Raw genomic sequence first — 26,800 nt, 5'->3', positions numbered from 1 at the left:
AGCAAGCTTGTCATATTTTTAGATATGAACTGTGAGCAAAGTGCGTTAATAACCAAACAGGTAACAGTTAATATTCCAGCTCTTACTTTGCTTCATTACATCTTCTCATTAGTCAAGTCTGGAGCGTTTATTTACCGACAATTTCCACTGGTTACTATACGATGAAACTGGCAACATGTCGCAGTTGGTGCAACAATTTGAAAACGCCAATCTGAGTATTAATGCGGATGTTACTTATATAAAGCCAGCAAAGTTGCATAATGACAGCGTATTTATACTCTATGATGTTTACAACAAGGGCAGTCATTTGGGTGGTAAACTAAACATAACCATCGATCAGAGTGTTTACTGTAATGAAAGCTTTTGTGTGCGGCAGCATTATCTGAGTGATTTATACAAGAGAACAAGATTACAACAACGCAACGATTTAACTGGCATTACTTTCAGACAAGCTAGCTTGGTATTTATTGATTGAGCTGCCACAAAACTGCAAGCTACACTTTATATTATCTACAGGTAACTACTATGCCCATAAATTCAAACGAGGACAAGCTTATGAGCTTCTTGAATAGCCAGGAGCAGCTGCATATGGATTGGCTTTCCAGAATGGGTTATCGCTTGAATCTGCTAATGCAGGAATGCTTAAACTTTAGGTAGCTTAAAATGTATTAACTATTTGCATGTATTATATTTTTGTTTGCAGAATGCAGTACATTTGGCGAGATCAGTGGAGCTTGGGTGATATAACAGGTGGCGCCTTGGGCGATTTGATAAGCGAAGCTACAGAGCTATCGAGCACACCATTTGTCATCTCAGCTGGACGCATTTCGCATTTATTTCCCATCATGGAGCTGAGTCAGTTTCGCTCTGTTTGCATATTTCGTACGCCTCATAATGCGGGCATTGAAGCTGGCGTCTTTCTGGAGCCCTTTAAGCTAAGTGTTTGGCTGACTTTTGCCGGCATCCTTGTGTGCTCTGGTGTGCTGCTTTGGTGTACGTTTCGCGTGGAATGTCGTTGGACACAGTACTATTTGGACTATCAGCCATCTGTGTTGACCAGTTGCTTGATAAGCTTCGGCGCTGCTTGCATACAAGGCTCACATCTGGTGCCAAATTCAACGGGCGGACGCTTGGGCTTTGTGGCAGTTATGCTTATATCGTTTCTCATGTACAACTATTATACATCAATTGTTGTATCGAGTCTGTTGAACTCACCAGTGCGTTCAAATATTAAAAGCATACAGCAGCTGGCGGACAGTTCTTTGGATGTGGGACTGGAGGACATACCTTTCAATAGAGTTTATTTGAAAGTAAGTTGTAAGCAAAGTTTAATTGCGCATTAGCTGCTTATTTATTCTACAGACTGCAGGTCGGGAGGATGTTTACAATCTGCGACGTCGCAAGGTGGAGCAGCATGATCCAATGCGCATCTGGTTCTCAGCTGAAGAGGGTATGCTCAAAGTGCGTGATAAGCAGGGCTATGTATTCATCTCCGAGGGCACCATAGCTTATACTTTTGTGGACAAGTACTTCATGCCGCATGAAATATGCGAACTCAATGAAATACCATTTCGTCCTGAGAGCTCTGTCTATGCTCTTATACACATAAACTCTACCTACAAGGAATTATTAAAACAAACTCAGTTGCGCATGCTGGAAACGGGAATATTGAAAAAGTTTCGACGACTCTATAGCAAAAGCAAATCGCCTTGTTATTCTAATAATTATGTCATCAGCGTGGGCATGGAATATGCTGCGCCTTTGTTTATAGCATTATTAATATCCTTCTTTGCATCACTGCTAGTGCTCATAATCGAGCTGAGCTGGTCTCGTTTGAGAGCAAGAGAAAGGCGACTAGCAAAATAAAATAACCTAGGTGAGTGACAAATTGTTTAAAAATTCATTTATTGAAGTACAAGCTTGACAGCTGAGATGTCTTTTTATATTGATGGTTATGCATATATAAAATTTATAAGCATGAGTTTATATAAAAGGATATGCTACTTTGATTTGCTGTGCACTTGAAAATTTGCAAGCAAACAAAATGTATATTTTTCAATTTATTATACATTATTTTGTGCATATTGTCAAATTGAATAATGTGCTCATATTGCATTGTTGGCAACCAGCTGGTGAGTTTATTTAATAACTTTATATTTAATTATAGTTTTAAACCTTTTCAGCTCTGCAGGAACTTGCACATTTAGTTAATAAGCAAAATCTTTACATTCAATATATAAATCTCAATGCTGAGCACTTGGAAGAGCACTTGATTAATGCCAAGCTAGATAAATTAGCTGTCTTCTTGGATCTAAATTGTAATAAAAGTGACGAGTTATTGCATTTGGTAAGTTCGTTTTAAGTTTAAACTTTACTTGGCTTATAAATTTATATTTTAGGCAAATATGCAGCAGCTATATAATGATCACTATCACTGGCTTATATACGATCGTTATCTTAATGCTACACAACTTAGAGAACGCTTTGCAGATGCGTCGCTTCAATTAAACACAGAGCTGACTTATGTCAAACCCAATTTAAACCAAAGCAGCTTTATGCTCTATGATCTGTATAACAAGGCCAAGCACTTGGGCGCCAAGCTCAATATAACAATTGATCAGCAAATTGAATGCAACGACCAGCAATGTCAAGTCAAACGCTATTTGAGTGAATTACACAAGACCACGCGATTACAACAGCGTAAACTTCTCACGGGCTTGACGTTGAAACTGAGCGCAGTGGTAAAGCAATTTATATTGTCTTTGAAATAATTTACAGCTTGCTTAATTTATTAACAGATTAATGCCTTACCTATGGATGCACCAGAGCATGATATTAAGGAGTTTCTTGGCAGCATAGACAACATACATTTGGACACTTACGGCAGATTCGGCTACCAAACGCGGCAAGAATTAATGACAATGCTTGATTGCAAGTAAGTTGGGCTTTGCTTTGATAATGTTAAAGTTTATTAAATCACTCTCGAAGCTTAATCTATTACACGACTGTATGTGCGTAAGGCTTTGATTTATAAGAGCGATACATTTGGTTTATCGTGATCTGCTCGATAGCTATTAGTGATGATCATCCAGCTACTCGATAGGTTTCAGTGTTGGTTAGCCTGTTACAAGCTTTATGTTATTATAATGCAAATAAATTAATCTAAAGCTGTTCTGCTGTCAATTAACTTTATTCAATATTTCTCAATTGTGCTCTTTTCTTGCAGCTTTTCCTACATCTTTCGCGATCGCTGGACAAGCTCTGAGCTTACGGGTGGGCTCATCGCTGACCTGCTCAATGGCACCGTTGACGTAGCTGGCTCCGCTTTTCTCTATACCAGTGGTCGTGCCAAGTACTTCAAGCCTTTAACCTGGTACTGCTCCTTTCGCTCTGTCTGCATGTTTCGTAATCCTCATTCCGCCGGCGCTGAGCTGCGTGCTACGGAATTTCTGCAGCCTTTTAGCTGGACTGTTTGGTTTATGTTTGCTGCCGTGCTGCTGCTCAGCGGCTGCTTGCTTTGGCTTACCTTTCGCTTGGAACGCAAGAAGCTCAGCAGCAGTGGTGACATGAAGGCCTCGCTGCTGACCAGCTGCCTGATCTCCTTTGGGGCTGCCTGCATACAGGGTGCCTGGCTATTGCCACGCTCCACAGGCGGTCGCATGGTATTCTACGCTTTGATGTTGACCTGCTTCCTGATGTACAATTATTATACATCGGTGGTGGTATCGACGCTCCTGGGCACACCGCCCAAATCGAATATTAAAAGTATACAACAGTTGGCGGATAGCAACTTAGAGGTGTCAGTGGAGCCCACGCCCTATACAAAGATATATGTAGAGGTAAGAATATTTGAAAATGGCTGCAAGTTTTTAGCTGTAAACTAAATATAATAAATTATATACTCTACTCTTTTCCAGACTTCCGACATGCCAGATGTGCGAAGTTTATATCTCAACAAGATCGTGAATAGCAAACGCGATCCCAAGCGCATGTGGCTGCCCACAGAGAAGGGTGTGATATTGGTGCGTAATGTGCCCGGATTTGTGTATATAGCGGAGGCAGCGACTGCTTATGTATTTGTGAGAAAACATTACTTGCCACATGAGATATGCGAGCTGAATGAGATTCTGCTGCGGGAAGAGACAAGTGCCCAGACGCTGGTGCTGAAGACGTCCAGCTTTGCAGAGCTGTTCAAGCTGAAGTAAGTTATCCACTGACATTAGAAAAATTGATACAGCTCAGACATTTTGTTGCAGTGAGCTACGCCTGCTGGAAACTGGTGTACACTTCAAGCATTATCGCTACTGGGTGCGCACCAAGCTGCATTGTTATCAAAGCAATGTGGTGGCAGCAGTGGGCATGGACTCGGCGGGTCCTTTATTCCTGCTGCTCTTCTGCGCCTACATGGGCTGTCTGCTTGTGTTGGGCTTGGAGTTACTATGGCACAGGCGTAAGCAGGCTCATCATTGAGGTAATTTCATAGGCAATTATGCAATTTAAACAAACAAATTGATGGACAAGCTGACAGTCAAATGATGCCCAAGCACAACTATAAAAGAGACCGCTTGGTGCTCAAAGTCTAAAACAAAATGCATTTGGCCAACTTTCTGTTGTTCAATTTGCAACAGTCGCGCATTGGCTTCATTTTATTCTTTCATTGCTGGTTAAGAAATGAAAGTGAGCCAAGTCTCAGCTGCAAGTAATTATTATTAAATTAATTTACACTTGTTTAATTACAGCTCTGCAATTTGCCCATCATATTAATAACCCACATCATCCACATCAGCCCCTCGTCTACCATCAGTTTGTTTTCTTGAGCAATTTTACTCTATGGCATGACTTGGAGTTTCGTTATTTGGATCATTTCCAGCCTACATTGGGAATTTATGTTGATTTGCATTGCGAGGGAGCTAAACACATGTTAAAACAGGTAATATTAGTAAGAATAAGTATTGAACAGAAATATAAATTTTTTAACTTCTTTTGTTAACTTACAGGCGAGTGTAGAGCAGCTTTATAATCAGCACTATCATTGGCTATTGCATGACAGCAGAAGCGATTTCGACTTTTACGAGTTCTTCAAATCTCTCAACATATCTGTGGACGCTGATGTGAGCTATGTTGAGCAAGAGAAGCATGAAGAGGCTATGAGCTATAGACTATATGATGTCTATAGCAATGGTAATCATATTGGCGGCAAGCTCAACATAACGCCACACTATGAGCTGCAGTGTAATCGATTCAATTGCAGCCTGAGCCGCTATCTGAGCACATTGCACTTGCGTTCCAAGTATCGACAGCGGGAGCAATTGACCGATGTGGAGATGCGCGTGGCTACAGTAGTGACCCAACGACCACTGAGCTGGTCTCGAGAGATGCTGCTGCAGTTTCTAAGCCAGACGAATGGCACGCATGTGGATGCCATTGCGCGTTTTGGATTCCAGCTGTGTCTGCTGCTTCAAGACTTACTGCAGTGCCGCATGAAGTTCATCTTTACGGATCGCTGGAGCACCGATGATGTAACTGATGGCTCGGTAGGCGCTGTAGTCAGTAAGCAGGCGGATATTGGCTCAGCACCGTGTCTGGCCACTGAGGGTCGACTGCGTCATCTATCGGCACTCATTGAGACGGGGTACTTTCGTTCCGTTTGCCTATTCCGCACACCCCACAACGCCGGCATACGAGGCGATGTCTTTCTGCAGCCTTTCAGCTCTCTGGTTTGGTATCTCTTTGGCGGCGTCCTGCTGGCCATTGCAGCGCTGCTCTGGCTTGCCTTCTACATGGAGTGCAAGAGCATGCGGCGTCGCTGGCGTCTGCAGTACGTGCCCTCGCTGCTGAACACCTGTTTGATTAGCTTCGGAGCCGCTTGCATACAAAGCTCCTCACTGACGCCGCATTCAGCAGGTGGTCGCCTAGCCTATTTTGCTCTGTTCTTGATTAGCTTCATTATGTACAACTACTACACGTCCGTGGTGGTGTCCTCGCTGCTGAGCTCGCCTGTCAAGTCCAACATCAAGACTGTGCAACAATTAGCGGAGAGTTCGCTGACCGTGGGACTGGAGCCTTTGTCCTTCACCAAAAGCTATTTAAATGTGAGTCAGTTTCATTTTAATAGTTATGATTTTTTTTTTCTCAATTAATTGTCCATAATTTGTTTGCATTATTTGATTTGTCAATTTTTCAAAAAGAATTTAATAATTAGAGTAATTGAAAGATAATAGCTATGGTGGTTGTTAGAAATATCTTTTGAATTTGTCTAGTATTCGCTGCGACCGGAAATCCACTACTTTAGCAAGCGGAAAATCGAAACTCAGTCAAAGAATCCGCAGCTTTGGTTGCCCGCCGAGCAGGGACTACTGCGCGTACGCGATAATCCCGGCTACGTGTTTGTCTTTGAGTCATCCTCCGGCTATGCCTACGTGGAGCAATATTATACCCAGCAGCAGATTTGCGATCTCAATGAGATACTCTTTCGCCCCGAGCTCTTGCTCTATACGCACTTGCATCGTAATTCCAGCTACAAGGAGATGGTGCGCCTAAAGTAATTAGCCCCGAATAAATCCTCAATTCCAAGTGCATTCATTAGTTTTGCATTTTGGCAGATTGCTACGTGTGCTGGAGACCGGAGTTTATCGCAAGCATCGCAGCCAATGGGCGCGCATGAAGCTGCATTGTTACTCGCAGAATTTTGTGATTACCGTGGGCATGGAATATGTGGCGCCCTTGTTTTTTATGCTGCTCTGTAGCTATGTATGCGTGTTGTTGCTGCTGTTGTTGGAGCTAGGCTGGCGGCGCTACGTGCAGCCGGCGCATTGAATTCATGCCACAAAAACTGTTGTCAAGTTGCACCGCCTGCTTAAAGCGCTTATGCAAAATATTAAATGAATAAAAAAGTAAAGGCAAAAACACTTTGGTTTAACTTTTAGCCCCGTTGTCGACTATGGAATTATGCGAGACTCGACGTCCTGCCGCTTCCTGTTTTCGGTACGAAAGCCACGCTGAGTGCAGCACGTTTTTCAGTTTCACTATTTGCATTTAAAACTTTTCTACCTACATATTTGGTTTATAATTTCCATGCCCTCGCCACTGCCATTTGCATTTTAATGCCCCAAAGACAAAAAAAAGTGACCAAACTGCAACTTTGGTCAAGCAGAGATAACAATAATAACTTAATCTTTAAAGATAGCGTATTTTGCTTTAAGTGCACAAAGCCTTAACAAAAGCAATTATTTGTAATTTCATGGCGCTCTTGTCTGCGGCAAAATTAATCAATCATATCGTGTATCCAACTTGTTGTGGCGTGTTGACATTATGAACTCAAATTGCCAAAGGCGGCAATTCATCAAACTTTGTTGCACAATCAGAGAGCTGTGTAACATTTCCGTGTTTAATCAAACTTGTTTTGCTGCGCTCGAAATAGCGTAAGTCAATTGAAAGCATTTTAGAATGTAATGCAATTTATTAAAGATGTCCATAATAATAAATAGCATAACAAATGAAGCCTAAGCTCTCAACTTCTTAGCTTGTGGCGCAATTAGATTTGTCATATATGCAGCCCACATGCTCATGCTCCATTATATTTGATAAATTACAGTCGTGTTAACATGGTATAGCCAGCTCAAACTGGCAGCTAGCTGCTACTCCAATTTCTTTCACTTTGGACGCTCAATTGACAGTTGATTGTAAAATTATTTACTACATTTACTTGTTTTTATCGAACTACCCGCAGAGCTTCCCACAACAATTTCCTCTTCAACACGCTCTCACTACCGCATGTTGGATGTCGCAATGTCGTTTTCCAATTTGTCAATAACATGTTTTGCACATTTTTTTCGCTCCTAAATTTGTCTGCACTTTTGCTCAAGTGCGCATACCCTTGGCAATGTTGCTGGTTAAACGCCCTAGATATGGGTAGGCTGAATCGGGTGTACTCAACGGTCAAAATGATGTATGATTACAAATTTAGTTTACTCAAGCGGCATGCAAAATAAATAATATCGCCATTAATATATGTATGGAAGTGCGCCTTACGGGTATGCAATGAAAATGCTGAAGCTAAATTTGTACTGCACTTTTTAAAAGCAATGCCAAGCTTTGGGGATCGCCCAATAATGAAAAAGATAAATAAGTAATTGTCATAAAATACGAAATTGGAATATCTACTACACAATTTTAATTTATTAATTGCTGCTAGTATGAAGCATGCACAAGAGAATGAATTTGGTGCTGATGCTCATGACTCTTTTAAATAGCTACCGGCTACTTAATATATACAAATATAAAGTTAATATTACTGAGTACGTTGACTGTGTACTACTCTAAACGTTGCATGCTTCACACTTATTTCTTGTTGCATACACGGTTGCGGCTTCAAATTGATTTTGGTTTATGTACGTGATAAGCGCGCGGTATTGCTAAATTTAAAGTAGAAAACTGTAGTTAGCATTAATACATGTATATTAAAGATTAATACACTTTACTATGATTATAGGCATACTTTTAGCATGAGTTCATTTTCATAGCTAACGAGTATTACGGTATTTATGGCAAAACTTTCATTGGCCCATAAACTGTGAGCACTGTTGCCATTCGCTGTTCCGACTGATATCTTGAGATTTATACAGCTCGTGTTTTATAGACAAACATACAGACATCTTATCGGTTTGTTATTGCTCTGCAACCGTCTTGTAATCTATGTCCGCGAATCGCTCTGATAAGGATAATAATGTCAATTAAGCCCTAAGTGTTTTAGCTAGAACTAAGCACATTCAGTTTATTTTCAATGCTGGCACGCATTAAACCAAAACGTTGACAGACGTTTAAGTGCTTAAATTTAAAGCGTGCTATAACTAAGGTGATTGAGCAAACATATTTTAAGTCGCGCACTTGTATTTCTCTTGAGTGAGTGCTATATTTAACTCAGCTTTCATTTCATTTCATTTAAGCCAATGAACTTTAACGAGTCTGTGTGTTGAGTTTATTTTTGACATTTCACAGAACAGATTAAATTGTATTGTATTTTTTTATATTCAAGGCTGAAGATGAGTTGAGTTGACATTGAAAATGAGAGTTGTCGGGCAACAGCGCTTTCTTATCTTTCTAGGCTATTGTATTAACGGCTTAACAAATCGCGCATACGACACGTGCAACAGCAATCGATTTAACTGTATTTTAACGCTTTAACAATCAATCAACAACAATGCGTTTAGCAGTACATAAGCTATAATATATATTTTAAAATGCAGTCGGCTCAGCTACAAAAACAAACAAATACAAAAACGTGAGATATTCCCAACCGACCGCTTGGGCAGCTCGCCCCCTCTCTCGAAAGTTGCAATTCACAGCTAGCGATTCGCTAAGCGGTTATCGTATATACTATATATATATTAATTTATACAATTTTATTGGCTATATGCTTAATTACCTGCTTGATCGGCACTTTGGCACTTGTTGTTGCTTTTACTCGGCAATTCGCGTGATTTGTTAGCGCTAGGGGTCTTTGACGCTCATCGCTCGCCGTTCTGTTATTGTCGCTGATACCGTTGGCGTCGTCGCTAGTGGTTCTCAAACAGGTGGGGGTTTGTTCAGATTCAGTCGTCCGTAGAACTTGAAAACGCGCAAATCGCTTTAAGACTTGGCGAGCGGTAGGGTTTGCCGTTCTATGTGAGACACAATAAAAAAGTGAAATATATAAAAAGGATCTACGAAAAGATATACAAGGGTGGGTAAGGCTTATGTGAATAAAAAGTGCTCAAAACTATAAATTGTGAAAAATACAAATAAACCTGAAAAGGTATTTTGAAACACTACACAAAATAAATAAATCAAATTAAATTTTCAACAAAACAAAAGTCTTAAGACAAAAATGTATTAGTATTTTAAAAAGTTTTGCTAAAAATATATAAATAACAATAAGCAATATATGTACTATTGTACTGATTAGTTAAAGTAGTTCACAAACGAGTTTAAAATTCCTAAGCAGACCTATATAACATAAAATAGTTCAAATATTCGAAATGTTAACCGGTTAAATTGCGAATCTGAGCTCATTCAATTCTATGCCTCTGACCTCGATAATGCTGATTTGTATTTATACTACAATATCTTCTTTCAAAACTGTCGAAACAAACTTCCTATTTGCATTTGTCGAGCTTGCAACATAAATTGGTGTGAAAAAAAAAAAAAATAAATTGAGCTGCGTCATAAATTTAAAGCCAAGGCAAATGTTGAAATCATAAGCTCAATTTACCGCATGCCAATAACTTAGATTTCAAAATGCATTTTGAATAGTTGGTCGAGCGTCAGGTTGCCATATAAATATATATATTCTTATGCTTTATGCTGGATAGTCTTACAGCAAGTAGGTCAACAACACGGCTGTGGGAGAGTGAACAGCTTAATGAGTCAGATTGCAAACAGTTAGAATGTAAATCCCAAGTGACACTAGTGCAATTTCAATTGATAATTTATTGCATTTTACTTTTTTATTTATCTAATTTTTTTATACTATACACGTGGGTTACGGGCGGGCATTTACTTAGCTAATCTAAAACATTGACAAGGTCAAATGGTTGGGGTATACTGCAAGTGAGCGTGTCGCAGCGTCTAAATGATTTAATTAGATAAAGCAGATCCAATGGGCGACAGTTTACACTCTGTAGAAAATCTTGTTGAAACGGCAGCAAGTCACAAGTTTTTGGTAATCGCAAATCGCAAATAAACAATAAAATTGTTGTACTTTGCTCAAGCCAAATTAATGCCAAAAAGCGATTATAGTATATATTGTAGTTAGGTGTATAAGCTATATCCGGTGCTAGTTTATTTCCCTCTTCTATGCAATCGAGCATGGCAGAGCGTCAATAAAAAACAACAAAATAACTTATATACTAAAGTATATGTTGATACAAGTAAACAGCCTGTAGCCATATGCAATATTTTATATTTTATTAACACAATAAAAAATATTCTCTAATTGTTGGCTTTGATGACGTGCGTGGCAATGAGCTAAGCTTTTGGGCCAGGTTAATAAGTATAAAAAGTCAAAAGCATTTCTCATGCTATAAAATAAATATTGTTCAGACGGCATAAACAAATATTAGCAGACAGCTTTTGTTGTGAGTCTTAGCCATATTTTTATCACTTGAATATTTATTTGAAACACGTTTTGAGCACTTGCAGTTCAGTTCCGCTGAACTTGCTCAATGAAATTGTTTTCAATATCAAGATCGCCAGCGAACATGTCTAGCCTAACAAATTTATATAGCAACAACAGTTATCAAAAATTAAGTTAATAAAAGGTACGCGCAACTGAGCAAATAAATAATGAGCGTTTTAGCCAAATAATTGTATGATAATTGGTCTATAATGTAGATGAATAATTACGATTAGAATCAATGTAATTGTTTTTGGAACATAATCGTAGTGAAAATGTACAATAAATCATAAATAATCTAAAATTAACACAATTATTGGCAAATAGCCAAAAATATAAACAGCGTAAAGATTATTATTGCTCGTTTTAATTTATATTTTAAACTTGAACAGAACTTTAAAGCACAATGACGTCCAGCAAGCAGCAGGAAGCTGAGGCGGACAGCGAACATAATCCACAAGTAGTAGTTACTCCAACGGGTGCTACACACAGCATACGCCATGATCGCAGCTTATGGCGAGATCTGACAGCCTACTGGATCTTGGGTTTGTGCAATAATTATGGTTACGTGGTTATGTTAAGTGCAGCGCATGATATAATAGCGCAGTTCAACGATGAGGTAAGTAATCATATTAAATATGAAGCCATACAATATAGAGGGCGTATACTTAATTCACAGCCAGAGTTTAATGAAGATGTGGACAGTGGACGAGAATGTCATTTGGTATCAACTGGCGCTATATTGCTGGCGGATGTGTTGCCCTCGCTGTTTGTCAAGATACTGATGCCATTTTTCCCATTCTGGGTGAAGTAAGTAATGTTCATAGCTTATATAATAGCTTATATTTATATTTATTTACATTTTCTGACTTTAGCGTGCGCATAGCCATCGCTGTGGCTTGCTCAGCGGCAGGATTTCTGTTGGTGGGCTTTGCCAATGCGGAGTGGATGGCGCTGCTGGGAGTGATCATTACCTCAGCTAGCAGTGGTATAGGCGAGACCACCTTTCTGGCCTATTCGTCGCGCTTTAACAAGTGAGTTGTGTTACAATCAGTCTTTGCCTTGCAGCAAACTTAATTATTTTATCTATAGAAATGTCATATCCACTTGGTCATCGGGCACAGGCGGTGCTGGTGTCATTGGCTCCTTGAGCTATGCCACGTTGCGCTCGTTGAATGTCAGTCCACGTGATACAATGCTCATCATGCTGATCTTTCCCGCCATTGAAGCTTTCTCCTTCTGGCTGCTGCTGCGTCGGCCGCAAGTGTTGCCTGTCACTGCTGTGGAGTCGACTGAGGAGCTCATTAGAGACGACAAGCCGCTGGTTGGCTTCAAGGAGAAGATGTCCTACATTAAGCATTTGTTCAAGTACATGCTACCTCTATGCCTGGTCTACTTCTTTGAGTACTTCATCAATCAGGGCTTGGTATGACTCAGAGTCGTGTTCATTTGGTAAACAACTAATGCCACATTAACTTTCTTATAGTTTGAACTGGTTTACTTTGAAAACATCTTCCTGGACAAGGCTGCGCAATATCGCTGGCTCAATGTGGACTATCAGATCGGCGTGTTCATATCACGTTCGTCTGTGAACATCTTCCAGCTAAACAAGATCTGGCTAATGTCTGTATTCCAATTCATCAATGTGGCGTACTTCCTGACCGAAGTCATCTGGTTCTACACGCCCACCATTTGGCTTGTCTTTGTCATAGTGCTGTGGGAGGGTCTGCTGGGCGGCGGCGCCTATGTGAACACATTCTATCGCATGTCCAAAGAGATACCTGCGGGACGGCAGCAGTTCGCCATGTCTATGGTGGTGCAGTCGGACTCTTATGGCATTGCGCTCGCCGGCTTCCTGGCCATACCCGTGCACAATGCCATCTGCGGACTGCCCGCTGCGGTGCGAAGTGTCGTCTGGTGAGCAGCAGTAACACCCACAGTGGGTTGAATTATGCCTTTAAACTGTATAATATATAGCTAATGTGTAATAAGAGTGTGTGCTTGTATTTTGTAGTATTATCAATGTATATGACTGTAGCTAGTTCGTCTGTTAACTTAGCGTATTTAAGCCGTTGAATTACTTTTAAGCCATACATGTAACTTTTAAAATTTTGTAATTAGCTTGCAATGCAATGCACAAACCGATTTTTTTATATATAATTACATTCTAATTCGCAAGCATAATTTGAAATTTCACTTGGGATACAGTATATCATAATGTCCGGGTCTGTAAATAAGATAAACCATAGGATCGGCGCCCTCCGGAAAGTCGTGCGCATTCACTGTACCTTCGCCTCTGTCCAGATACTCCACGCGCACTCCCACACCTAAGGCGGCACATAAGGCTATGATATGTATATGATCGGATTCCTTAAACATGGGCTCAACTTCTTGGTGACGGAAATCCTCAATGGAGAGATCACCTTCAATAAAATGTTGATAAAACTCGGCATCCTCTTGAAGTTTACCTGAGGTTATCAGTCGCAAATACACAATAACATAATCGGAATAGCCCTGCTCATTGAACACTACATGCAAATCATTTTTAACCTTATCACTGCCACCGGTATTGCTTGGACTCACGCGTCTTACAACATCCATGAACTAGCAAAACATTTAGCTAAGTTATTAATTAATGGTAGTTGCAAATTTACTGACAGTTCCATGAAAGTCCTCTAGAGTAAAGCTGGGAAAGCCCAGCGTTATCAACTTGTCCTTGGAAGCCTCGGCCAATTTAAAAAACGATTCATAGGCAGCGCTATGTGTGACTAGATACTCCAAATACGCATATGCAAAAGCTCTGAAGAAGCAATTGCCATCTGGGCGCGTGCGTCGTATGAACTTATATTTTCCTGATAAATCCTGTATTTTTGCGGTAAACACCGCATCTCCGTTATATTCTGAAGTCAAGCAAGTAACTGGCATTTGCTCACTCACCAAGGGAGTCGAGTCTATAATCTGCCACCAGCATTAACAATAATTTACTCATTTGAATATTAAATTAATCAACTCTTACCTCCTTTTCGATTTCGCGTTGCTGCTTTAAAATTAAATCGTCGCGATTGGCATCAGTGGAGTCCACAGAATCCATTTTAGCCTTATATAAAAATAAATTACTTATTCTAATGTGACAAATATGTCACTCACTAAAGTCATTTAAAAGACAAAGGGTTTCAATAATGTCGGATAGAACTAGCATAAATCAAAAAACTATAACCAATTTGAATATTGCCAAATAATACATACATAGCTCTCTGCAAAGACATTGCTAAACAGTAAGTCTGTAAGATCAAGAACCATACCATAAAAACTAGTTTTTTACAACTTGTAGTTAGCGGTTTGGTATAATTATACAACAAATATTAATAAGCAACACAGCACACCAGCAAATAGACTGATCATATATAATGTATAAACTTATTATAGCAATTGTTGCTGTTTTAATTATTCTGGCGTGCAGTCTAAAAACTATACTAAAGTTAATGCTGATACTCATTTACATAAATGTTTAAGCTTTTATTCACAACCAGGTTCGATACTTTGCTGAGATAAGCTCGCTTTCAAGCTTTCAGCGTACACACGACTTTAGCATTTATCCGTTATTTTAAAATGTATTGAATTCAAAAAGAATCGATAAGCCAAATATGTATCAATCGACTGCACGACCTAAAAGAGCGCCACAAGTTTTCAATTTAAATGCACAACTAGTTTTATTTAACTTTGTTTTGAACAAACGGCGCCAATCAATGCTCAACAAATTTGGGTTGCTTATGTTAAGTGCAGTTATTGCCACAAGCCACAGACTACAAGCGGCTACGTAACTACAGTGCCAACGACAATCGCCTAAATCTAAGTTCAGCTTTAGCTGCTAATTGTTGAGCGCAGCGCAGCCAGCAAGTTTGTTTTTATTTACAAATGTTTTTATCAGTCGCTTTGCAGCTGCTACGTTGTGAGGAACGTTGTGTTGTTTTCTTGAGTGGTGTCTACAAATTAATTTTATTTTGCCAAAATGCGCATCGTCATCTTATCAACACTTTTACTTTTACTACATGTGGCAAATGGAACAGCAAGTACAACAAATAGTACTAGCAACAAGTTGCCCAATATAATAATTATAATGGCAGATGATATGGTAAGTACGGAGCGGTTTCGAAATAACTGTAGCATATTATATTTTCACAATAGGGCTTTGATGATGTAAGCTTTCGTGGTGGACGCGAGATCTTGACACCAAACATTGATGCATTGGCCTTTCATGGACGCCTGCTGGACCGACTCTATGCACCTGCTATGTGTACACCCTCCCGTAGCTCGCTACTGAGCGGCAAATACCCCATACACACAGGTAAGTCAACAGCATGCATATACAAATAAATCTATGAATTTTAATTAACTATAGCGACGCATTTGCATGAAAGTTTCGTGTAAAGATATTGACGTAAAGTTAATTTAAAGTTAGTTAGTCACACATCGTATCAACCAGATAATAATATTATTACGATATTCCCCACAATCATAAAGATATAATGATTTACATTTTTGAGTTAGCGCCAAACCAGAATTAAATCAGGAAAAAAAACTCTCTCGTTTTTTACTTACGCGGAAATGCGTCAATATATTTGCTCAGCTTTTTATTGCAGTGTTTGTATTAAATTAAGTTTAGTTCATTGACCTATTAAAATTTAAAAATTATTATTATACAATCTTCTCAGGCACCCAGCACTTTGTAATTAGCAATGAGGAACCCTGGGGACTGCCGCTGAATGTCACGCTTATGCCGAAAATATTTAGAGATGCCGGCTACTCTACCAATTTAATAGGGAAATGGCATTTGGGCTTCGCACGGTCGGAGTACACGCCTACGCAACGTGGTTTTGACTATCACTATGGCTATTGGGGTGGATTCATTGACTATTATCAGCGGCGCTCAAAAATGCCAAAGAATTACAGCATGGGCTATGATTTCCGACGCAACCTAGAGTTAGAGTGTGCAGAGCGTGGCGTTTATATGACCGATTTGCTGACCAATGAGGCGGAGCGTGTGATTAACGAAAAGTCGGAGAAGCAACAGCCACTGTTCTTGGTACTCAGTCACTTGGCGCCGCACACTGCCAATGCGGATGAGCCGCTGCAAGCGTTAGAAGAGGAATTGGGCAAGTTCCAACACATTAAGAATCCAAATCGACGAAAATATGCAGGTTAACTGAAATGTACACAATGACTAAGCCATGAATTTAATAAGCCATTTTAATTTAGCAATGGTTTCCCGGCTGGATCACAGCGTGGGACGCATCATTAGCGCATTGGCCAAGGCTGAGCAGCTAGAAAATAGCATTGTGATTTTCTACTCGGACAATGGTGCTCCTTCAGCGGGCATGTTTGCCAACAGCGGCTCCAACTGGCCTCTGCGTGGCCAAAAGAATTCGCCTTGGGAAGGCGGGGTGCGTGTAGCCGGCGCAATTTGGAGTCCGTTGCTGCAGGCACGTGGCCAGCTGTTTACACAGCCTTTTTACGTGGGAGACTTTTTGCCTACATTGGCACATGCAGCAGGCATAGAGCTTTCGGAATCTTTGCAACTGGATGGCATTAACTTGTGGCCACAGCTGGCGGGGGCCAAGGATGCCCCCCATGTGCCACGTGAGATCCTGCATAGTCTGGATGACATTTGGAGCGTTAGTTCTTTATCGTTAGGCCAATGGAAATATGTTAACGGCACCACATCGGCGGGTCAGTACGATCAGGTGCTCACTTATCGCGAGCTTGATGAAGTTGATCCCCGCCATCGTCGCTATACCGTCGAGCTACGTAACTCACCCGTCTCTAAAGCCCTAGCACACTACGATCTTCAACGTTTGACACAGGCAAGAATACAGACACAGTTAAAATCAGCTACGGTGCGCTGTGGAGACATGCAGCGTGGTTGCAATGCTCTTATAGAGGAGTGCCTCTTTGACATCAGCGTAGATCCATGTGAAAGCAACAATTTAGTTTATTCGTCGCGGCACTCGGAGATTTTACTTGCTCTGCGACAGCGCGTACAGCAGTTGAGGAAAAGCGCCTGGACTCCTGCCAATCAACCAAGTGCCCCTTATTCAGATCCCAGCCTGCATCAGTGCGCTTGGGAGACCTTCGATGTGATAAAGCAGGAGTCAGGTAAAAAATATTGTATTTCATTTTATATTATTCAAAAAAATGAACGTTATATATTTGCAGTGCCGCTCGTATGCGATTATAATGGAAACCCCTGCGAATCTATTTGGGGCGGTCAATTTTAAATGCGATTACAATAGCAAAACAACTTCGATTACTCGATAATTTGGCCGCCTATAATGCTGCTCTAATTGTCAATTAACTTAAACTTAAATATATCTATATTTTAATCAATAACTGTTAAGAATATAAATAAAGTTGAAGTGTGTAAAATCAAAGTGCAACAAATCGGCACTTTACAAAATCAGCTGATGTGAATGCAAGTTTGCTGAGGGGTGGAAGTTGTGTTAAAAAGAGGGTGGAAAGATAGACACAGACAGTACAGCAGCCATCATGGAAGAGCGTGCCGTCTTGGCAAATATAGCCACCATTATTAGCAAGGACTTACTAATTGATCAACAATCTAGAAACAGCAAGAGCGACACTGGCAGCAAATTTCCACTGCTTGATGTCAGTGATGATGATGAAGCAGAAATCTTTGCAATGATGATGTCCCAGCGAAAGACAAAACAAAAGCGCAAGAAGAGGAGCGGCGAGAACACTGCTGCAGCGCAGGAGCCACAAAAATCTATGCCTCCTGTCAAAGCACCAAAACTAGAATGGAAATATGCCGAGCTCAATCTATTGCATCGCTATGTGGACACACAGTTTGAATCCTTTTTGCATATGCGCAAACTTTCATTTTTGGCAAGTAAAGTGTACACAATGAAAAAAGCAATCGATAACTTTTGTCTTGCAGAAAATACACCAAGCTCTGGAGGAAATTTTAAAAAGAAACGCTCTGCCTGGATCGCCCACCCCACAGACGACCGTCTCGCTGGCTTTGTGGAAATTGTGCACGGATGAGCATTTTGAAGAAATAGCACGCAAATTTCAGTTTCCCTGGTCTGTGTGCCAGCAGGTTGTGCGCAGCTTTTGGCATATTGTCTCAGACCACTATGAGAGCTTTATTAAGTGGCCCAACTCGATACAAGCGCAACAGCAAACCTTGATCGGGTTCCAAAATTTGGCGAAGCTCAGCTGTTTCAAAGAACTATTTGGTATAATTGCGCTGAAGCGTATCGAAGTCTTCCTGGAGTGTGAGCATGCTGAAGTGGCAGTTGTGATGCAGCTGATTTGCAATGCAGAGCACAAAATTATCGACTGCTATGTGGAACTGGAGCAGGACTACACATTTGAGGAGTCGCCCATTGGTCAAACACTCGCTCTTAATCCGCGCACTATGCCAGCTGGTAGCTATCTCATTGGCAGCAATAGCTTTCCATTAAAGTCATACTTAATACGACCCATCGAGGCAGAGTGCTTTCGGAAGGATGCCATTTTCAATAGCCTGCTAGAGCCGGCCTATCAGCTAGCCGACAATGTGCTGGACACTTTGTCAAGACGCTTTAATACACTCTATGCTTTGGAAGCGCGTGATTTGAACGAGGTGCGCCTCATTGTGGAGAGCATCTGTGCCATGCATAATCTGTGCATTGAAAATCAGGACGACTATTTGGATATTGGACAACATACATTTAGCTGGGGCGGCACAGTTTCTGTTCATAAGGGAAGTGAAAAAGATGTAAAAGGATTAAGAAGACGCGTCGAGCTACTGGATGCGGTAGTTAACAGCGAACATGACGATTAATCTAATATGAATTACACTTACTTAACTTTTTAAAATACGCACCTAATTTTAAATACATTCCCATCGATAATTTTTAATCGACGTGCTTTCAGTTGGGCGTGGTGGCAACTCTGCCACAAAAACCAAACAAATGCACGTGTGAACAACTTTAATTTCATATAAATATAAAAATATAAATAAATAGCTTATAAATAAAATGGACACCTTTGATATTTTTAAACAATTAACGGCCGGCGTGCGATTTACCAGAAAGCGTGAAGTATGTGTCTGCATAACAATGAAGCACATTTAATTAAACAAATCTACATTACAGTCGGCACCAATACCCAAAACACAAAATATAATAAAGGAAGAAACGCCGCAGACCAATCTAGCTAGATTACCTAAAAAAGAGGAGGAAAACCAACCTGCCAGTGAATTCCGATTGCTGTCTGATCCTACTGGTGTGAAGACAAATGAGTCAAAACGTAAAAAGGCCAAAAAACAATTGTCAGCTGAGCAGGTGGAGCAGGCGCAACGGACTGAACATGTTAATGCGCTGCGTAAGCAGCACAATATAACTGTATTAGGAAAGGATGTGCCAGCTCCCATAACTACCTTTGATGAGCTAAATAAGCCAGACTACAAGCTGCTGCCGCGTTTGCAGGAAAATCTGTTGTCCCGTGGTTTTCCACAACCGACACCTATTCAAATGCAGGCACTACCCATTCTGCTCAAAAATCGCGCACTCATGGCCTGCGCTCCTACCGGGTCGGGTAAAACTCTAGCTTTCCTTACGCCTATCATCAATGGACTGCGCATCCACAAGACGTCAGGACTGCGGGCCCTGGTGCTGGCGCCGACGCGTGAGCTAGCGCAGCAAATATATCGCGAATGTATGGAGCTGACCAAGTCAACGGGATTGCGCACGCACTTCATAAGCAAAGTGAGCGAGGCGCGTCAGCAATATGGACCCGAGTGCAAGCAAAAGTATGATATACTGATATCTACACCAAATCGAGTGCGTTTTCTGTTGCAGCAGCAGCCGCCACTGCTGGACTTAAAGTGTGTCGAGTGGTTCGTGTTGGATGAAGCAGATCGTCTCATGGAGGAGGGTCAGAACAACTTTAAGGAGCAACTCGATGATATATATGCGGCCTGCACAAATCCACAGAATCGAGTAGCCTTCTTTAGTGCCACCTACACAGTGCCAGTGGCCAAGTGGGCGTTGCGTCATCTTAAGAATTTGGTGCGCGTTACGATTGGCGTGCAGAACAGCGCTACGGACACAGTGCAGCAGGAGCTGTTATTTGTGGGCACGGAGAGTGGCAAATTGCTGGCAATTCGAGAGCTAGTGCGACAGGGACTACAACCACCGGTGTTGGTGTTTGTGCAAAGCAAAGATCGTGCCAAGCAGCTATTCGAAGAGCTGCTATATGACGGCATCAATGTAGACGTTATACATGCAGAGCGCACGCAGCATCAACGAGACAACTGTGTACGTGCCTTTCGCGAGGGTCACATCTGGGTGCTTATCTGCACGGAGCTCATGGGACGCGGCATGGACTTCAAGGGTGTTAATCTAGTCATCAACTACGATTTTCCGCCCACTACTATTTCGTATATACATCGCATAGGACGCACTGGACGTGCAGGTCGAGCAGGCCGTGCTATTACCTTCTTTACGCAGGACGACACAGCCAATCTAAGAAGGTATACAATGCTCTAAGCCCATTAATGAATACAGATAATAAAATTTTCTTATTTTGTTAGCATCGCTCAAATCATCCAAAACTCTGGTGGGGTCGTGCCGGAATACATGCTACAAATGAAAAAAGTTCGGAAATCGGAGGCCAAAATGCGAGCCAAAAAGCCGTTGGATCGTGAGGATATATCAACCAAGCTGCGACCTGAACTGCCAACGCCACTTATAAAAAACACAAAACTTTCCAAGGCAGAGAAAACAGAAAAGGTCCTCAAACAGAAAAACAAGAAAAGTCAGCCAAGTAAAGACTTGACTATTGATAGTAAATTGAAAAAGCTGACAAATATTAAAAAGCAAATGAATGGTCAAGCCGCTGGTAAAACGAAGCCCAAGGGTGCCAAAAATAAAAATAAATGATAGTAGTTTTTCAAATTCTATTAAATATTTAATAACAAATAAAACAACATTAAATAACGAATTCTTAACTTGCTAAGTTTATTATGAATGATTCCGGCTAAATAACTTAATTTTTGAAAAAAGAAGCTAAGTTTATTATAAGAATTGATATAAAATTTGTTAATACTGATTTATTTCAATGAACCTCAATTCTTTGCCCTCAATCTCGTTCTACGCACCGGCGGCGATTTACTGTTCTCATTAGTGTGATATGTTGATATATGGATGTTGAGTTGATCCTTTCTGGAAAAAGTCATCGGGCACTGGGTACATTTATACGGTTGATCGCCGGTGTGAACGCGTATATGTCTCACAAGATCTCTGCGTCGAAGGAAACCCTTTGAGCAGAGACTGCACGGATAAGGACGCTTTACTTGATGAACATGCATATGAACTTTGAGATCATAGTTTCGGGCATAGGTCTTTTCACAATCGTTACACTTGTATGGACTCTCTCCCGTATGTATATGTATATGGGCTTGCAGATTCGACTTCTGAATAAAAGATCTAGGGCAGTGGGCGCACTTGTGTGGGCGCTCGCCGGCGTGCACAAGTAAGTGATCTCTTAGATGATGGCTTTGGGTAAAGTACTTGCAGCAAAGATGACATGCGTAAGAACGTTTGCGCTTGCACAAGGGTTTATGTGCCTGCAGATTGTGATTGCTATTAAAAAATCCTGAGCAATCCGAGCAATGAAAGAGACTCTTCATAGATTGAGTCTTATTTTGCGAGGACTGAGTAGTGATTTGACTCGCCTGAGTTGATTGCTCATTCCTTTTACTGCGAGACAGACGCACCGGATAGCGTCTCAATGTACAGGACTCCTCCACCGTGGAGAAGTCCAGACTTGACTCAAAATGGTTGCTTTCTTCCTGCTGTTCTTTAGGTTCGCATTTAATGGCTGTGCCATTACACACTTTTTTAAGTATATCCCAATCCTCCTCAAGCAGCGAGTCGCAAACCGCATTGGCATCCTCCTCCAAGAGTTCCATTTTAGTACTTTGTAGCTGTTCTATTAGTAGTTTGTAGCTTCGCTCGCATTTGCTTTTAAAGCGATATACTTGAAGTACTTCTGCTGAACACGGCTCGCATATTGTTTTCGGCAACTGGTCATCTGCGCCCACTTTGTGTTCCAGAAACTTGTTCATTATTTCGGCATAAGTTTCTTCGCAAAACTCAATTCTTTTCGTGAAAATATCCAGTTGAATGGTCGTTTGAGCAAGGCACAGGCGACATAGTTGAGCCATTTCGCTCGCTTGCATAGATGTTTGATCCAATTATTTATATGTATGTATGTATATTGACAAAAATACTGTCAAGAAAAGATAAAACTGTTCGGCTTCCGTTTATCGATAGTTTTTCCAGAGATGGGAGTATATCGTAATGTAAGGTGCGCGCAGTTTTGAATTTTTGAGCAATGATGATTTTAGCTTCATGAAATAGCATCGATTTATATGGTGACAAGTAAAAGTCATATTTTGTATCCAGTTTTGATATTTTTATTATGCATATGTATATTTTCTTACACATAGTATGTATGCTTTTATTGTGAATACGATTTTATTCATTAGTTTAATCCTCAAATGTGCACACAGTTACATTAGTCATATAATTAAAATGTGTGTGTATATTTTGTTGCTCCTTATTCAAGTCTAAACATACAAGTAATGTTTTTTGTTTTTTTTTTTAAGTTAAATGCTATTCTTATAATTTATATTGAAGCAAAGACTTTGTATCATTTGCTTTAGGTTAACAACATTTCGATTATGTATTAATATGCAGTGATTTAAAAATTGTTGATATAAATGAGGAATAAATAATGAAACATGTATAAATATATAGATGCGTTAATAAATCAACAAATAATAAATAGAATAATGCACAAACGCCTATTAACTTTCTAAATGTTATGTTCTTGCAGAAATTTCAATTTCGAGAGGGTTTCATAGGCAGGGAAAAATCTTTTAACTCCACAACATTTGATCTTACATATAATATTTGTAAATTTTACTTAGACCTAACAGTTATGAATTTAATTTTCTTTATTGATTCATTGAAGCTGTATTATAAGCTGTTCTTCGAGCTTTGTAATGAGATTCAGCATTGCTGGTTAGTCTAAATAAATCATTTTAAGCAATATTTATGGTTTATAAATTTCACTTTAAGTTTTAGCACTTATTCACTAATGACTATTTTCTAGTTGTATTGAATTAATTAGCACATCTAGTTTAAATATTTTAATTGTATTTGATCTTTTTCGAGAATTTCACATTAAGTGTTTTTTTTCTTCTTCTTTTTTTTTTGAGAAAAGGCATGTCAGAAATTTCCATGAAATTTTAACAGTTTTTTTACAGCGAATATTTAGTGTTTTCGTTAGTCGCTTATGAGATATTACAGTACATGTTTAGCATATGCATATGTTTATATAAATATATTTGTTAAAGATATATAAGTATATTTATCGGATATTAACTAACTCTATGCATATATGTTAAAAGCGCGTGACACAACGAACATTTTTTTCTATGGGCTACCAAATAAAACAATTAACAATTAATAATACAAATTTGTTTTATATTGATTTTTCAACTTTGAACCGCTGGAAAAAATTTGGCTTCGATTTGTTGCTTGAGTTCTGCTAGTGGTCTAACGGATAAATCAGTAGAAATGCGGCAGCGGCAACCTTAGCGATGGCAGCGCTGACGGCTTCGCTCCCCATCAGACAACCGAGTCCTTGCGTATCCTATATATTGTGTGTTCGTGGTGTATGGTGTGTACAAGATGAATACAGAGGAAAATGCCATTATATTCGAAGCATTAACTTAGGAATTAGTCTGTCTAAAATTTTTGTCGCACCACATATAATTCTCAGTCTGCGGGGCACGCATAACGCCAACGCCACCGCCCAAGCGGCGATAGTTCATGCAGCCGCAGAGGCGCCATTGATTAGTCTCCGGATCGTACACCTCAATAGTCTTCAAATAAGCCGAGCCATCAAAGCCACCCACGGCGTACAGCTGACCATTAACTACGGCCAGGCCAACCTGCAAGAAACAATAAATATTATTTTAATAACTTTTAGAATGCAACGCTCAGTGTCTAATTACGCCGCTGCGCCGTGAGGTCATTGCCACAATGGGGCTCCAAGTGTTGGTGATAGGATTGTAGCGCTCGGCGGAGGACAGCTCCATACAGTCGTCGCGGCCACCAACGGCATAAATGAAATTATTAAAAACGGCACAGCCCAAATGCTTGCGGCGCGTGGACATGGGATTAACAGCAACCCATTTGTTTTGTCTGGAATGAATTTACAAAACATTTAAAGTGAGTCAGAAGCATCAAACTATGGCAGAACTTACCTTGGATCGTAGCGTTCGACGGTGTTAAGTGGGCATTGCCCATCGGACCCGCCAATGGCATAAAGATGGCCGTTGAGAACGGCAACTGCGACGCCCAAACGGCGAGTGGTCATCGGTGCCACCTTGGACCATTTGTTCTCCTTGGGATCATAGCGCTCTACATGATTTAGACATTGCACGCCATCCTGACCTCCTACTGCATACAAGAAGCCATCAAGCACGGCCACACCGACGCTGGTGCGGCATGAGGTTGTAGGTGCCACATCGCAAGACCATTGATTTGTCTGCGGATCATAACGCTCAATGCTGTTTAAATAGCTTTGGCCATCATGGCCACCAACTGCGTAAAGTAGGTCATTCAAAACGGCAACGCCAACGCCGCAGCGACGCTTGCTCATGGGGGCCACCATCTTCCAGTCGTTTGTCTGCGGATCAAAGCGCTCGACAGATGCAATGGCATCGCCAGAGCACCAGCCACCTACGGCAAAGAGCACTTCTCCGCGTCGCGTGGGTTTTCGTGGACGGGTGCGTGGACCTTGCATCAAGGGACGCTCTTGTGGAAGTAGCAAATAGTTCTTGGCCTCATCGACTAGATCGCGACAGGCCTCGTCTGAGCGCACCAGGAGATCGGAGCCCACAGTGCCCACCAAAAACTTGGGCGAGAGCAGTGGCAAGCGCACATGTTGTAGCACCTGCAAATCACAATTCAAAATGGTGTTAATCTTTTTTCGGACTTGTATTAAATATAAAAGCAACAAACCTGAGCCAAGTGCTGTCGCCGTTCGGCAACATTGTATTTAAGCCAGGACATGACTGCATTGAAGACCTGCTCCTCGCTGCGTACATTAAGCTCATCGCTGCATATAATGTCTACCAGTTGGCCAACGGGCAGCAGTAAAAACTCCTCGCTCTCCATGACCTCTTGGAAGTTGTGCTGAGTGAACTTGTCGGCAATGCGCAAAAGCTCGCGGCAGGAGTGTGTATCGGCGAAGGCGCGTATGCCTAGACAGTTTGTTGGATCGAGTTGACGCTTGAGAAACTCACAGCAGATGTCCTGAATCTCGACCAGCTGCAACAGGCAGGCGGCTGGTAGTAATGTCTGCACATTGGACTCCTCCACAATAATGTGGGCGGTGTAGCAAAAATCAATCAGTAGCTCCATGGCGTTCTCGTCAATGTCGCGTATGGTTACCTCCGTTTGGCGCGACTCCTCTAGCTCGCCAGTGAACATGGCACAGAAATAGGAGCTGCATGCACTAAGTATGACGCGATGGGCAAAAATCTTGCGTCCGCCTACATTAAGCACTACGTCACAAAGTTCGCGGTGCCGGCGCAACATGTTAAGCTCAGTAAGTGTTACCTTTGGATGTTTTTCAGATGTATGGGTAAGTCGTGCTGGCGATGGTGGTCGGTCAGCGCCGCTGTTGCCGTTGCTGGCAATTCCTGTGACTGACGTCCCGGAACCAGCAGTGGTGCCAATTGCGCCACTTGCTAGCCCGGTGGAGCCTGGCAGTAGAGGATCGCCCATTCTATTCGCCGCTAAGCGCAGCGGGGCGGATGCCCAACCCCACACGGCGTCTATCTAGAGCGACAAGGGCGAAAAAAGAGAAGAACGTACGTATAAAAAGCAAGTGAGCAAAAAAGGTAACTTAACGCCTTCAGTTGCTATTGCGACTCTCGCCCACAGACTCACACAATTGCCATAAATATTGAGATGTGTGCGTGACTGGCAGACAATAGGTAAAATCGGATCACACATCAATAATCCATGTTACAAAATTTACGAGAAATCTCTAACTTACATAAAATTATATGTTCTCATTTTAACGTGTTTAAACAAATATCTATTTTGTATTAGGGCGTGATCCACTCATGGTCACGGTCCCATCTCTAGTTATGTGGTCTTAATCTTAATACCTTTGCGTCTCTGTTATCCACGGATCCAAAGCACGTCCACGGAAACCAGGTGCAGGTGGAAATGTTCGAAAATGCAATTTTGCTGCTTGCCTAATATGACATTTGTGCCAAATATTTGCTTGCACTTATTTCAACGCAAAATATGTTGCCATGCAGCTGAAGTTACTTTGTCCTCTGATGTTAAAAATCGAAGCAGAAACACTGTATTTAATGTATTTTGTAGTGTGTGTCACCATACACTTGAATTATTTATGTAAATTCATTATTTAATATAGTCTTAGCACATTTTTTCACACTAAACACAATTTTTCACAATATTTTCATCAGAAGCTTCTCGTTATTATATGTCAATTTGCAGCCCTGGCTATTTATTATCGACTAGCAGCCGATGT

The 26,800-nt window shown here is 41.0% G+C and overlaps 9 protein-coding genes across 13 annotated transcripts; 6 read left to right on the top strand and 3 right to left on the bottom strand.

Moving 5' to 3' along the window:
* The first annotated feature begins 175 nt into the window (after positions 1–175).
* On the top strand, positions 176–4,821 carry LOC108598091 (Ir75b). The gene is made up of 11 exons (XM_017984705.2): positions 176–343; positions 517–653; positions 704–1,310; positions 1,363–1,831; positions 2,184–2,347; positions 2,400–2,741; positions 2,799–2,935; positions 3,227–3,839; positions 3,918–4,201; positions 4,257–4,471; positions 4,740–4,821. The coding sequence occupies exons 1-10, from the start codon at positions 176–178 to the stop codon at positions 4,468–4,470; spliced, it is 3,135 nt and encodes a 1,044-aa protein (XP_017840194.2). The 3' UTR covers position 4,471; positions 4,740–4,821.
* Positions 4,590–6,877, top strand: LOC108598090 (ionotropic receptor 75a). The gene is made up of 5 exons (XM_017984704.1): positions 4,590–4,677; positions 4,740–4,930; positions 4,998–6,092; positions 6,261–6,541; positions 6,603–6,877. The coding sequence occupies exons 1-5, from the start codon at positions 4,590–4,592 to the stop codon at positions 6,814–6,816; spliced, it is 1,869 nt and encodes a 622-aa protein (XP_017840193.1). The 3' UTR covers positions 6,817–6,877.
* A 1,713-nt stretch (positions 6,878–8,590) lies between these two features.
* Positions 8,591–26,737, bottom strand: LOC108599622 (kelch-like protein diablo). Of its 3 annotated transcripts, XR_001915157.1 has the most exons (7): positions 26,409–26,737; positions 25,252–26,073; positions 24,492–25,183; positions 24,240–24,429; positions 23,730–24,176; positions 21,584–21,586; positions 8,591–8,601 (listed from the first exon to the last, which is right to left on the bottom strand). XR_001915157.1 is itself a non-coding variant. In XM_017986582.1 (6 exons), the coding sequence occupies exons 2-6, from the start codon at positions 26,017–26,019 to the stop codon at positions 23,851–23,853; spliced, it is 1,863 nt and encodes a 620-aa protein (XP_017842071.1). In that variant the 5' UTR covers positions 26,020–26,073; positions 26,409–26,736; the 3' UTR covers positions 22,949–23,850. The 3 variants fall into 3 exon arrangements, 2 of the variants coding, with proteins under 2 accessions (XP_017842071.1, XP_017842070.1); XM_017986582.1 differs by lacking the exons at positions 8,591–8,601; positions 21,584–21,586 and having other exon boundaries at positions 22,949–23,875; positions 23,989–24,176; positions 26,409–26,736; XM_017986581.1 differs by lacking the exons at positions 8,591–8,601; positions 21,584–21,586 and having other exon boundaries at positions 22,949–24,176.
* On the top strand, positions 9,557–13,094 carry LOC108599625 (battenin). 2 transcript variants are annotated; one of them, XM_017986586.1, is made up of 6 exons: positions 9,557–9,572; positions 11,545–11,771; positions 11,832–11,962; positions 12,028–12,186; positions 12,245–12,578; positions 12,639–13,094. In XM_017986586.1, exons 2-6 carry the CDS (start codon positions 11,559–11,561, stop codon positions 13,071–13,073), a joined length of 1,272 nt encoding a protein of 423 aa, XP_017842075.1. In that variant the 5' UTR covers positions 9,557–9,572; positions 11,545–11,558; the 3' UTR covers positions 13,074–13,094. The 2 variants fall into 2 exon arrangements, with proteins under 2 accessions (XP_017842075.1, XP_017842074.1); XM_017986585.1 differs by having other exon boundaries at positions 9,561–9,721.
* Positions 13,324–14,273, bottom strand: LOC108599627 (ubiquitin thioesterase otubain-like). Its single transcript, XM_017986589.1, has 3 exons — positions 14,169–14,273; positions 13,811–14,110; positions 13,324–13,756 (listed from the first exon to the last, which is right to left on the bottom strand). Exons 1-3 carry the CDS (start codon positions 14,241–14,243, stop codon positions 13,346–13,348), a joined length of 786 nt encoding a protein of 261 aa, XP_017842078.1. The 5' UTR covers positions 14,244–14,273; the 3' UTR covers positions 13,324–13,345.
* On the top strand, positions 15,115–17,495 carry LOC108599624 (arylsulfatase B). 2 transcript variants are annotated; one of them, XM_017986583.1, is made up of 5 exons: positions 15,115–15,284; positions 15,338–15,497; positions 15,865–16,350; positions 16,409–17,305; positions 17,366–17,495. In XM_017986583.1, exons 1-5 carry the CDS (start codon positions 15,162–15,164, stop codon positions 17,425–17,427), a joined length of 1,728 nt encoding a protein of 575 aa, XP_017842072.1. In that variant the 5' UTR covers positions 15,115–15,161; the 3' UTR covers positions 17,428–17,495. The 2 variants fall into 2 exon arrangements, with proteins under 2 accessions (XP_017842072.1, XP_017842073.1); XM_017986584.1 differs by having other exon boundaries at positions 15,262–15,284; positions 15,355–15,497.
* On the top strand, positions 17,538–19,108 carry LOC108599626. Its single transcript, XM_017986588.1, has 2 exons — positions 17,538–18,049; positions 18,102–19,108. Exons 1-2 carry the CDS (start codon positions 17,696–17,698, stop codon positions 18,990–18,992), a joined length of 1,245 nt encoding a protein of 414 aa, XP_017842077.1. The 5' UTR covers positions 17,538–17,695; the 3' UTR covers positions 18,993–19,108.
* On the top strand, positions 19,164–21,093 carry LOC108598089 (probable ATP-dependent RNA helicase DDX52). The gene is made up of 3 exons (XM_017984703.1): positions 19,164–19,251; positions 19,306–20,684; positions 20,745–21,093. The coding sequence occupies exons 1-3, from the start codon at positions 19,189–19,191 to the stop codon at positions 21,091–21,093; spliced, it is 1,791 nt and encodes a 596-aa protein (XP_017840192.1). The 5' UTR covers positions 19,164–19,188.
* LOC108598088 (gastrula zinc finger protein XlCGF7.1-like) lies at positions 21,279–22,124 on the bottom strand. The gene has a single exon (XM_017984702.1). The coding sequence runs from the start codon at positions 22,122–22,124 to the stop codon at positions 21,279–21,281; it is 846 nt and encodes a 281-aa protein (XP_017840191.1).
* Positions 26,738–26,800: the final 63 nt, after the last annotated feature.

This window comes from Drosophila busckii, chromosome 3L (assembly GCF_011750605.1).
Source record: "Drosophila busckii strain San Diego stock center, stock number 13000-0081.31 chromosome 3L, ASM1175060v1, whole genome shotgun sequence".
Lineage (NCBI taxonomy): Eukaryota > Metazoa > Arthropoda > Insecta > Diptera > Drosophilidae > Drosophila > Drosophila busckii.
Note: the sequence above shows the minus strand (reverse complement) of the source record. Positions and strands in the feature narration are given on the sequence as shown.